Consider the following 13,065-nt stretch of genomic DNA (forward strand, 5'->3'; position numbering starts at 1 on the left):
AAACTAGTTTTAACAGATTTAAAGACAGGAGCATTACGCGTTGCTGGCCATTGTTCTTCCTAAATTTACAAGACCCCCCATGCAGACCCTCTCACACCTGTAGAAGCTTTCTACGTGGTACATATTTGCAGGTCAAACAGTACAGGCGAGAGTCAACAATAATTGTTGACCAAACCGGACACTATAGTGGACATTTACACCTTAAGAACAAACTGCTTTAATTCATGTATTCAAACCTAGACAGTCGCTTAGCAACAAGGGATGGCTAGAGGTCACTGACCGGAAAAGGACTACTGCAGGTCATTGACCCGGGTGACCTCAGGGACGTCCAGGTCAGGTTCAGAACTGCTCTGTATTTGTATAGGGAATTCCGGAACCCTGGAACGTACCCTTGGCCGTGCCTTTTGGCGAAACAGGGGAAACATCTGTTGTTTTTTACGAACCGTACGTGATTTGTACTTGATATTGGGGCATATTTTATCCAGAACCCTGCCTGTCTAGTTCTATATATATATATGTCTGAATGAATGGCACAGGGCTAGGACCAGGCACTGATCTGGATTGTCTCTATTGTACCCAAAACGCTGCCTATCTAGTTCTATGCCTGAATGGGTTAGGGTTAGGATCAGACACGGTTCTGGATAGTCTCTACTATCCAGAACCGTACCTATCTAGTTCTATGCCTGAATGGGTTAGGGTTAGGATCAGGCACGGTTCTGAATAGTCTCTATCGTACCCAGAACCGTGCCTATTTACATGTAGTTCTATGCCTGGATGGGTTAGGGTTAGGCCCAGCCATGGTTCTGGGTAGTCTCAGCGTATATATTAAAGAGTTTGATCATCATTCTTATTTTACGTTTGACAATAAGAAAAACACGTGCATTTCAACAGCTTTTTTTTTTTCAACGTGTACCATTTCAAAGGTTTGGCTATGCATTGTCCCTATGGGGAAAGCCCTGTCAGTCATGGAACCATACAGTAGACCAGCTAACCACTGAACCCGACTTTCTGCGGGCATCAGGCCAGAAATACGGTACATTCGCGTTTCAAGGTCACCATGACCTCTAGTTCACACCACGAGACAGTTTAAGAGACGGTAAAATTTAAGGTTTAGGACAAGCCACAAACGCTTTTATTTGTCGCCGGAAACCATAAAACGTCAGCTGGCCTAGTTTCAGGACTGTTTGCACGCGAAGAGATTTATGGTTCCCGTTTGACCAATCAGCGTCGAGGACACTTGTGACATCACATGAAGTGTAGACCTGTCTGGTCTTTAAAGTTACATGTCGGCCACATGTATTTACACATTGACGAATTGACATCCAATCATTTAATTATTCTCTAAAAAAATCAACAATGACTATTGAAATAACACTTAAACAGTAAATGAATCAATACAAACAATAGAGATACAATGTAATACATAACATGTATAGTACAGAAAATGTGTTTCCTATTGCATTTAATGATATCAGATATTCTGTTTTTCTCTTCTCTACAACAAACAATATCACTTCCCCATCGTATGGGCAGTTTGTCAAGGTTGAGTCGATCTTAAATGATAAGTCTTTTCACAGCAATTTTTTGTATTCTCTAGTCCCTGAAATACGGGGTGTAGCCTAAAGCTGTAACTTATAAGTTTAACATCGTGGATTGCAAAGCAAAAGCGACTTCTACCGGTACATTACAGAACTACAGGAAAGTGGGCCTCAAGAGTGTCTTGAAGAGTGTACAACTTTTTCACATCACAATATTTTTCACAATGCAGCTGTTTCAAACCACTGTACAGCACTGAGATCACGTCTGAATGCAGTAGATATGTCTGATAGTAAAATTCATGCATTGAAACGCATGCTAGCGGTGTCATGAATTTGAAAGTCAGCCCACATTTCAATTTTGTTTCTGGCGGAGTGTCTGACTAGCCCACGCATGAGATTGTTGATGATCAAAGATTTTACTCTCCAAGCAGATCATACGGTGGCAAGGCAGTATCCATTGGCCAGAGGAGTGTCCATTAGCCACCGAAGGGGGGGGGGCAATGGATACTGCCCGGACAATTTGATACTGTCTTATGCAGCCACCGACAGATCTGTTTGGATATTACAAAGATTTTACTCTGACTGAAAAATTCGCCGTCGGCGCCAGAGTAGTAAAATGGCCAAAAAAATGCTCCCCATTGCTAACGTTACCAACGCGGCTGCTTGCATGTTGATGCTCACCGCTCTGGGTGCATGAGAGATTTGCTGAGCACTTGAGTTGGTGATGTTTGCCACTGCAATTGTCTGTGAGGTCACAGATACAGGACTGGGCTGTTCTGATTCGCTTGGAAAAAGCGGAGAAGTAGCATCAAAACCGTCGTCGGTACTTTTGGGACCGGCACTGCTGGTCGTCTGGTTCTGGTCGGTAGAACAGGCAGATACGATTGCCGTGTGTATGGGGAGGTCTTTCATGTTCTCAGGGCTTCGACATGTATAAATACCGTTTCTTCTAAAGCTGTTATGAAGCGGACCCGTAACACACCGAGTCGGGAAACAGTCTTCAAACTCTCGTGCGATCTCTGCCAGCCAGTACAAGCGACAGTCGCAGTGAAGAAGGTTGCCTTCCATGTAGTAAATCCCTTTCCATCCACGTACAGTCTTAGACCCGACCCCCATGGCCAGGTTTGCTTGTGAGAATGTGGTCAGTTTATTGTAGGCAATGTTGACCATCCAGAGAGATTTTGGCCCGCCGATGGCCAGGTCCAGCCTGATTGCAGATATTAGGTTGTGTGACAAGTCCAGTCTGCCAAGATGCGGCGTGTGTTTCAGAGATTCCCATGGAAATGCTGAGATAAGGTTGCGACTGAGGTTAAGCATGGTGACATAAGGGAGGGCGAATAAGTTATGAACGCTGCGAATGCGGTTCTGTTGAAGATGGACGTCATTCACAGCAAAAGGTGCCCAGGTAGGGAAACTTGTTGCGTTCGACTTTGGGCAGTGAATTTTGCCGCCAAAGGTATTTCTGACAAAACATATTTCTGGAAACGGTTCTCCTGTGCTCGGTGCCACCAGTACAGCGAGAAACCCCAACATCAAATAATTCATGATCATGGTATACACAAGATGGTGTTTTTACAGAAAACGTGCTTAGCTATCAGTCTACCCGTAAGATATGAAAACTGATTGTTGCAACCTGTTGTGCAGTTCGGTCTAACATATACTTTTAAAAAATCGTATGCACCTAACAATCCGTTGAAGATATGGTATAAGATATACTTTCTAAACGTTACACGTTAAAGGCAATGAGCGGTTTCAACCTCCTTGGCTAGAGAGTAAAAAACATCCTACTTTTGTTCAGCAGCAGAGCAGCACCTTTAGTCGAATTGACACGCGGATGTTTTCAGCACGCGGATGTAGATATGCTGTGAGTGTGAGTGTAAACAACACTGCCTTTTCTCGCTTCTCTATCCATAGTGTTTCCCTCTCTTTACCCAACGTTCAGTACACATGCGTACATGAGACTAGTAGACTAGACTAATATTGGGGACGTTTATTGGAACAAAACTGACAGATCGAACGTTTTCGGTGTCCATGGCAACTGACGATGATGCTGACGTCAGCAGTGACGTAATGGTGAGAAGGGCTGCTAGAAGAGTTTCCAATAACGCCACAATTTCCAAGGAGCACATATCGTTTCCAATATACCCCAAAAATTTTCAAATGAAACCCACATTGCCAATAAACCACACAATGTTTCCAATATATCACATGTTGCTACAATAAAATATACCACACATAGTTTCCAATATACCATAAAGTTTGCAATAAACCACACATTATTTCCATAAACCACACCATTTTCCAATGTTTCTATATATTTCTAACATATTTCGAAGATATCACACATTTTCCTAGATATAGATATAACATGTTTTCAAAGATATCACACATTTTCAAAGATATCACACATTTTCAAAGATATCACACATTTTCAAAGATATCACACATTTTCCCAATATACTTGTATATTACACAGTTTCCAATATATATATATATATCACATTTTCCAATATATATCACACATTTTACAATATATTCCACACATTGTTTCCAATATACATACCACACATCGATTCCATTATACGAGTACCACACATTGTTTTCAATAAACAACACCATTTTTCAAATATGGCCCACATTGCCCAATATATCACACATTGTTTACAAAATACCACAGATTGTGTAAAATACACCACACATTGTTTCCCATAAACCTCATATTATTTCCAATAAACCACACATTATTTCTAATATAATACACGTTATTTATAATATTCGACACATCGTTGCCAATGCAGAACACAGAACACATAATTTACAAAGTAGTTTCTAATAAACTGCATATTGTTTGTAACATACCACACATTATGTACAATATACCCCCTTTTCCCAATATACCACACATTATTTACAATATATACCGCGCATTTTAAACCGTTTCTAATACACCCCACAATTTCCACTAAAATAGACATACTAGTAGTTTCCAAAATATCACACTGTCTCTAATGAACTACAAATTATTTCCAATAAACCACACAAGTATCCACTCTGCATAGCAACGCATGCCATAACACATAGCAACACCACGGATATATTAAAAATTTAACATATTTTGCTGTTGCCTTTTCATGATCCTCATCATTATACACTCAATTTTCATTTTTGTCAATGTAATGTCAATGAAAAGTATGAGTGCGTAGGTGTGTAAACACAAGTAATCACTAAAACACTAGAACAGAAACAAACACGCTAGACTGGCCATGAAGAACTAACTCTTTTCTTCCGAGACAACCGCTGCAGTAGGTTACGAGTTTTCGGTCGGTCCTCGGTCTGCAGATTTGCTGCCTCTATGAAATTCATTGTCGGTGGGAAACGTCGCGAGAGTTTGACTTCACTGTCGTTCTTAGGCTTGCCCCGAATCTTCACCCTAATCCACAAGAAGAAGAAAAAAAAAACTATACATGTAATTAATATAGATTGATTGATTCATTGGAATCATTACCTTTGTCAGGAAAGTTATGTTTTAGGTAGCATTTGCATGTATGCATATTAAGTGGTTTTCCACGAAAACTCAAGATATACATATATTGCATATTATTGTTTGACAAATAGTAACTATTTTTCATCGGTTATGCAAATAAGATTCTCATTTGCATATTATAGACACACACACACACACACACACACACACATATATATATATATATATATATATACAAATGAGAATTTTATTCGCATAACCGATGAAAAATAGTTACTATTTGTCAAGCGTAGATGTTAACATCATCTTCTGAAGGTATATATATAAGATGGCGGAACTCTTCTTTTCCAATAATACATGTATAATGTTTGGATGCTCAACAAATCAATTGTACTACTAGATTCTATCCGCGTCCAATTTTCTATGAATTACAAACAATTGAATCAGTTTTGTCTTGTATCATGCTGGAATTTCATTAAAAATCAAACTTACAAATTACTGCATCAGCCTTACCTGAGGTATCGCGTTTTGGGATCGATCCCAGGCATGTCCACGTACTCCCCTAAGAGCCGTAGTAAGTAATATTTCAGTTCCGGCCGCGGAAGAAAGTAGAAGACGATCCGCAGGTAGGCGTGGTAAGACTGCTCGTACTGAATGATCAGGTAAGCACGCTTGGAAATAATGTGGAAACAGAACAGAAATTTTGAAAGTTGTAATAATGAATGATCTTTGTTGCTCGACAGTGGTACATGTCACAATGTATAGCAAGGGTGACAATTCTATTCCTGAATAATCTATTGCTGAAAGCTAAAACTACATAACACATTACACATTTCTGTCTATCACAATTCTTTCTCTCTTTTCTAAAATGCTATAACTTTATATTGGCCTAGGTACATAGATATGGAGTTGGGGCATAAAATGGGTAGATTGAAAGTGTCTATGTTTGCCTTTGGCAAAGGTTTACTAGATTTACCTGTGACTATATTTATCAATTTTGGGTGCAATTGAAATAGCGCGCATCACACCGAATCACAAGAAGAACCCACAGCGGGCAACTATTTGTTTTCTCCTTTTTTCCTTGTCTAGTTACAGTATAAGCAATGTGCACGCTGTACCTGTAACTCCCATAGGTTCTCCCACCCGTCCGAGTACATGCTCAGTGTCTCCCCCATCATCGCAATGAGCATGTTCGCCATCAGTAGGAAGGAGAAGATGAGAAAGCTGACATACAGGGAGATCGCCAGGGCGGGATTTGGGGCTTTGTTTAGCACTGTGAGTGTGACGTCCTCCAAGCCGAGAGTGAGTTTGAACAGGGTCATCATGGTGTTCTCGAGGTTACGGAACTGTTCCAAGTCCTCTTTGGCCTGCTCAAACGTGATGTAAAATGCTGGAAAACAAGTCGTAAATTTGTCTCAGCATGATAGTGGGTAATAATACTGTCTTTAAAGACCTACAACATTTCTGTATTTCAAACATTTATTATATCAATATTACAAGCTTTCATTTAGACAGCAACGCCCACATGCTTTAAATAACGACATACATTGTATCTCTATCACAGATATGATATATATATATAAAGATGAAATACATTTAAAAAACACGAAGAGGTATATGTAAGTTATAAGCTTCCACAAGATTGCCAAAGTGCATAGTTATATCGATATAAGTCGATGCATCTGATCACCCACCTGCGGTGTATCCAACGAGGCAGACAACATAGACAAAAGAGAATCGACCGATGTCTCTCACGAGAATCTAGAAGTAAATGTAAAGTATCAGTATGATTTAGTCCATTCAGGCTTTAAAGGAGTACTAAAGGCCCAAAAGAAGTGTAATTTTCCCATGGATTATGCTTTAATAAATACATAATTAGCCGACGTTTTTTTATAGAATTTAGCTTGTACGCATGTTTGTAAAGCGATATCAATATCATTTTCTCCCATGGCGAACCCCAATTTATGAGGGGCGATAAGAACGCCAAGAAACCCAATTGGTAGTAAGATATCAAAGAACACGAAACAAAACGATTTTTACTTATCGCCCCGAAATTAAGTCTGTAACATAGCACAATGCATTCTGGGATAGTTTAAAAGGTATTTGTGGAGTTTGTCGTGGATTCGATGCGTTGTAAGACTTGTGCACATAATGGGTATTCAACTGTACACTGTACAGTAATATGTATTTTCACTTAATGTCTGACGGAATATAGCACTCCCTTCTGGCCTTTACTCCGTTAAGAACGAAGGTGAGTAACCCTTTTGGCTACGTAAACTGTTGAATAATGACAGTAAGCGCTCCGGCGATCAGTACAGCAGTAACATCCAGAAGAACATCAGCAACCAGCGCTCAGTCATCTTCAGCAAGTTTTTTTAGCCGATTCTTGGATACAGAGTCAATTTCAACCTTCCTGACAATGCTAAACAACTTTTAATTCTTCGCGGTAGTTTGCTCTGTTCCTTTGACTTTAAAATTATGTTAGCCACACAAAACTACATGGCAGAAACAGAACACTTTTAGATATATGTGTCCTGCTTTGCTTTCTTCTGCGATGGGAGTTTTGATTGACACTATTTTGTGAATGAATGTGTTATGAATTCACAATTTATTTTTCAATGTAAAAGTAACTGCGATAATATATTAAAGTTGTGGCTAACTTCGCAGTCACTTTGTCTCTGTCCTGTCATCTTTATGCATTATACTGTCAACAACAAGGATATGAACGACTAATTTCATTAAGTGACTTTGAAGAAGAGTGGCAAATGTCACAACTTACTTATACGTACCCGAAAAATGATGACCGTGAACGGCCCCAGATGTTTGATGCCCCGCGCGAAGTACAGCAGCAACGTCCATCCGAACACAAGTGCAATGGCCATAATCGAATCTGGGGGCTCGGTATACACATACCAAGGTAAAGTCGCATACGATACTGCAATATAGTACACAATGCTGTAATAGAAGAAAAAGTAATGCATAAACCTCTCTTTATGTACCTTTATCTACGCCAGAAGTAAACCCTCGTACAATATTTAGTAGAAAGCCGCCCTGCCATAACCCGTGTACCGCCCCCCCCCCCCCTCAGTGATACCTGTACAGGGGTCGTTCGAGGGTACTTCAGAAGAAGAAGAAGAAATACGACTTTCAGCTCACAGCCTTGATGTGAATGTTACTTGAATGAGATATCCTTCAAATAGTCAACGTAAAATATTTCAGCAGAGCCTCCATAAGAACCAGTAATAAGTAATCTTTTAGTTGCAGGGGTTGAGTTAGGATAATCTAGTATCGGTTTTAAGGTACCTTACAAACTGGAAGGGTCCGTTGCCGACTCCGTAGCCAAAGAAGTATGTCCCTGTCTTCATTGAATAATGCTTTAGCATGAAGTAACATCTCTGAGACAAATAACAAATTAGTATGAGCAACGCCACTAACGTATCTCTCTCTCTCTCTCTATATATATATATATATATATATATATAGATAGATAGATAGATAGATATAGATAGATATATGCAGATATAGATATATGTAGATATAGATATATATTAGCATATACATATGTCATTTGTATGTATTTGTGTTAGTACGTATAGCTAGATGAAGCTACATTTAGCACAAATATATGAAGCTATATGTTGCTATATATAGAAAGAGAGAGAGAGGGAGAGTGAGTGATAAGGGGGAGAGGTGGAGAAAGAGAGAATTTGAAACAGCATTTGCCTACCTCGAATGTCTCAAATACCATAACTGTAATTAAAATTCCTATGATCCCCGCTGTGATCCTCTTTCCGAACTCAAGCCCAGGCGATTCGTACCACTCCTGGAATGAGTGGGATATCAATTAACCTTTTTATTAACTTCTTTTATGTTAACTAACTTAATAACTTTATTTCTTTTTTCCAAACATGTATTACGTTAATCTCGAATAGTGAAAAAAACTGGATGGTGATTAATGTCGTTAGTAAAGTAAATCATGAAAAGAAATACAAAACTTATAATTACCTGCCTGGATAGTTTTTCCACGTGCACCAATGTGACGTTGTGTGTCCCGTTATTCAGGACCGTTTCCACACTCCTCAGTGGCCTGTGCAAGTAGCACGCGGTAAAGATGATGATGTGAATGAGGTAAGCCACAGCGAACCCCCAGAACCACTTCCGCATGCGCCTCCACTTCTTTTCCAGCAACTGCTTAATAGGCGTGGCTTGGATCATTTGGTCGGCCTGGAAGCGCAACGATTAAACATGCCAGGTTGAAACGTAGGTCTACACGTAATACTAGTATTGATAAACTACTCTTACCTACGCCAAAAAGGTTATGTTAACGTTTCCGGAGTTTGTGTGCATAGCGAAAACGGCTGGCTGGCTGGCTGGATTGATTGATTTCATATATACTTGGTGTGTTGGTAGGGTGTGACGATAACTAGTAATTATTAGATTTTGGGCCCCCTAGTGTCTTCCCTTGATACTGCAGCGCAACTTCCGGTTTTATATCTCGCCATCTGGAGATGCTAGGGTCATCAAATTTAGATGGTTAGATGGAAACTCTTTTGCTCGGAAAGAAGTCACGTGATGTTTATCAACTGTAGGACGGTTTGAGAACCGGTTGACGGATCGTCATTTGAATGTAGGTAGTTTAAGTGCTGCTTGATATAACAATATTACAATTATGCAAATTAGGATTTAATTTGCATGATTAATGAGGCATTTGTATAAATCTGTTTTCGATAATAGGGCTATGAAACACACTGACATATAGATGAGAACGACGGGAACGTTTGCAGATAGTCTTCATTTACATAATGACTTATTTGCATAATTGATGGAAAATTACTATCCTCTGATCAATAATGACTGGAGCTATTTCTTGCCAGCCACCAGCTGAGGATGGGGAGAAAAAAATAGTGGTCCCACGCCAAAGGCCTATCCTCCTCTTTTGAAGGGTCTGTTGGGATGTTGCTTGTGATACAAGTACGTCTAAGATTGCATTTACCTTGATGTTAGTGTAGAACCTGTGTATGTCACTGTAGATCGCAACCTCCAGTAGACTGTATCCACGCTTGACTGTCAAAGTTGCATCATCGGTAGGAGGTATGTCAATATCAGACAGGCCGTACAAACACTCGAAGACATGGCCGTACCTCCACAAGACGCAGTGCCTATGGCTGTGGTCTATGAGGAACTGGAACATCTGCATAGCAGGTGAACAGAACACACATGGTTATACAAACGCTCGGAAACTTAGGGCTGTACGTCCATAGCACGTGGTGTTTGTAGCTCTGGTCTAGGTGAAACAGGAACATCTAAAAGTCTGTGTGACTGTGTGAGCTGTGTGGCAAGGGCCAGATTTCGTTCGGAAAATGAAACATCAACAAAGCAGTCAGCTATGGCAGACTTCACCTCTTTACCCTTTTTGCGACGATATAGGACAACACTCTGGTTGTCTAACTCTATTTTACCGTTAGCCTCTGCCAATTTGATTGGATGAATCTTGCATCGTTGAACATCGTACGTGAAGTAAGAGATATATACTGTATATATCTAAACGCAGAGATACGAATTACAGAACGAGAAACAAGGTCATTGTGGATGTTCCTACCTCCAGATTACCGCTAGTTGCTGCCAGCTTAACCGGAGTGAGGTCTTCTTTGTTCTCGATCGTCTCCAGACTCTCCGTCCCCTGGGTAAAGTCATCCTCAGTAGATAAATTTGTAGGTTTCTAAGACTAGAAATTTGTAGGTATCTTTACACTTAGAAAATAACGCAAACTTGTAAAAGCTATATACCAGGCTGAGATCTTTATTGTTGTACTTTGCCTTTAGTGTTTTTATGTCAGATGTTTTTTTTTCGATCTCAGAAAGAAAATGTCCACATGGGCCTTCGTACCTGGCTGAGTTTCAACACCAGTTTGACCATGGCCATAGACGCGTCAGTCTGTTCCATGCTGGCCAGCACGTGCAGAACTGTGTTTCCTAAATGGATGTTATAACAACCAAAATCAAAACTACGTACTGTATATTCTTTACACACACACACACAAAGAGAGAGAGAACCATGCTCACGGTTTTGGATAGTCAGCGCCTGGGACAAATGTAAGAGACTAGCCAAAACCGTGCCTGGTCTTAATATAGCCAGGCCACGATTCTTGAATAAATAGAGCTAAAGAGAGCACCTTCTGTGTCCTTGTTGTCCAGCCGAGCGCCTTTTTTCACCAAATACTCGACAATTTTCTCCATACCCAGACAGGCTGCAAGTGAAAGGGCGTACTCTCCTGCAAGTGTAGGAACATAAAGCTAACTATCAGTAACACTTCTCGTATATTTTTCAAAGACAAAGTTGCGTTACGTTGCATCTCGTGGTATAATTTCTTAACATCTTCATGACAATTCAGAATATGTAGCTAACCTAGTTATATTAATAAGTTAGTTAACCCTATCCATGTTTTATGTACAAAAACAGCACTGAAAGAAGCACGTCAGAAGAACGCACTGTGTCTGCGCCTGAGCCAAACCCATTATCTGTTGTTCATAGCACTTCGGCAGAGCGTCCCATTTAAAGTTGTATTCGCGTAAATAAGGATGGCGTCCCGTCTTATCATCCGGGTTTTGCGCAGGCATAGCACGTTCTGACCACGTGCAACTGAAAAAAAAATGGAATACTAGTAGATCACGTTTTAGAATACAGCAAGCGTTTCACTCGATGTCACTATTCTAAAATATGTTTTGGGATGGATCACGCTGTGGAATACAGAAGCATTCTATTTCGCAGTGTTATAAATGATGTTTTAGAATGGTATGCTGCAAAAGTCCTCAGCTCACCGTAGTAACACAGAACGTCCTCCTCCGTACCCTTGGCATGTGAGAATCTTGTCCCGGTGCACCGCGCGTTCGGGTCCGCCCCTCGGCTCACCAGCTTCTTGACCAGCGTCAGGTTTCCGTTAAAAATGGCCAGGTGCAGCGGTGACTCTCCTGAAAAAGTTGATAGAATGGTCTCATTATGATGTGTTACTTTGCATCTCCTCTTCTCAACGTATCTATAGCTACCGTACTGAGTATCGTACATCTCGGGCCCTACAACAATAACGGTCGGGATTCGAACACCAAACGTCTTGGTCCAAAGGTAGAGCGTCTCACCTCTATACCACACACTGTACAATCGGTAACACATCAAAATGCAAATAGAGCAGGTTATCAATACCGTAGTGATCTGGGTCTTCGCAGGCCATGGTTGCATACTCCGCGTGTTCGCTAAGAATCCTCAGTGCGAGTCTCTCGTTATTCTGCAGGATTGCCTCGTACAGGTCCTTCATCGTGTACACTACGTGGTTGGAGGGGACGTAATATAACGTCATTATTGTGATTTTATTGGCCAAAACCGTATAGATATGGTATTCCCTAAAAACTCAATGGTATACTACATAACTTTAGCAAAAGGTGATTATAATAGAATAGTAGGGTGTACTAAGACTTATGTTGCCCATAGCAACACCAGTGACGTCATAAAATGACCTCATGCATATCTAAGCATGAGGAGCCATGTAAGCCATCTTGGATCATCAATCTTGAATTTTGAAAAATAATTTTTTTTCAAGATAAAGGCTAAAATACATTGAAAATAGATTAAAGACGTTCATATGAACCTTTTTTTGTAAAAAGAAGTGGAAATATTTATGACATTTTAAGGAGAATAACCTGTTTATAGCTGATCTGATGACGTGGTCCACCATCTTGGATTTTGGTCAACGAGGTCATCAAATTAGCATAAATTATGCATTTTTAATGATAAAATGTACATACAATTACATGAGATATTGTTAATATTAGAAACCATGTGTAACTTGACATAAAACCCATAAGATTGTATTAGAAACGAAAATTATTAAATTTAGCAAACAATGCCCGTCAGAAACCCGTTGCCATGGCAACCCCCTAAATCATGATCTTATTCCACTAATATAAAATTGTTGCTAACAATATTTTAGGAAAAGTCACCAAGTTTGGTGACCCTAGCGCGAGCCGTTCGGACGCTATCTGACATCAAAGT

The 13,065-nt window shown here is 40.1% G+C and overlaps 1 protein-coding gene across 1 annotated transcript; it reads right to left on the reverse strand.

The window, feature by feature from the left end:
* Positions 1-290: 290 nt before the first annotated feature.
* Positions 291-12,331, reverse strand: LOC109472955 (transient receptor potential cation channel subfamily V member 4-like). Its single transcript, XM_019772822.1, has 14 exons — positions 12,220-12,331; positions 11,841-11,990; positions 11,195-11,293; positions 10,909-10,994; positions 10,622-10,702; positions 10,016-10,213; positions 9,028-9,246; positions 8,750-8,845; positions 8,326-8,396; positions 7,812-7,912; positions 6,141-6,412; positions 5,536-5,693; positions 4,815-4,968; positions 291-350 (listed from the first exon to the last, which is right to left on the reverse strand). The coding sequence occupies exons 1-14, from the start codon at positions 12,329-12,331 to the stop codon at positions 291-293; spliced, it is 1,857 nt and encodes a 618-aa protein (XP_019628381.1).
* Between the last annotated feature and the right edge of the window lie 734 nt (positions 12,332-13,065).

This window comes from Branchiostoma belcheri, unplaced genomic scaffold (assembly GCF_001625305.1).
Source record: "Branchiostoma belcheri isolate BF01 breed outbred unplaced genomic scaffold, Haploidv18h27 scaffold29, whole genome shotgun sequence".
NCBI lineage: Eukaryota > Metazoa > Chordata > Leptocardii > Amphioxiformes > Branchiostomatidae > Branchiostoma > Branchiostoma belcheri.

What these genes read in the sequence shown, in the direction of transcription:
- LOC109472955 (XM_019772822.1), bottom strand. Translation starts at nt 12,331, where the DNA reads ATGAAGGACCTGTACGAGGCAATCCTGCAGAATAACGAGAGACTCGCA. An exon ending in GGACGTTCTGTGTTACTACG is followed by an intron (nt 11,294 to 11,840) that starts GTGAGCTGAGGA and finishes CTACACTTGCAG; the next exon opens with GAGAGTACGCCCTTTCACTT. An exon ending in AGAACCTATGGGAGTTACAG is followed by an intron (nt 5,694 to 6,140) that starts GTACAGCGTGCA and finishes ATTATTTCCAAG; the next exon opens with CGTGCTTACCTGATCATTCA.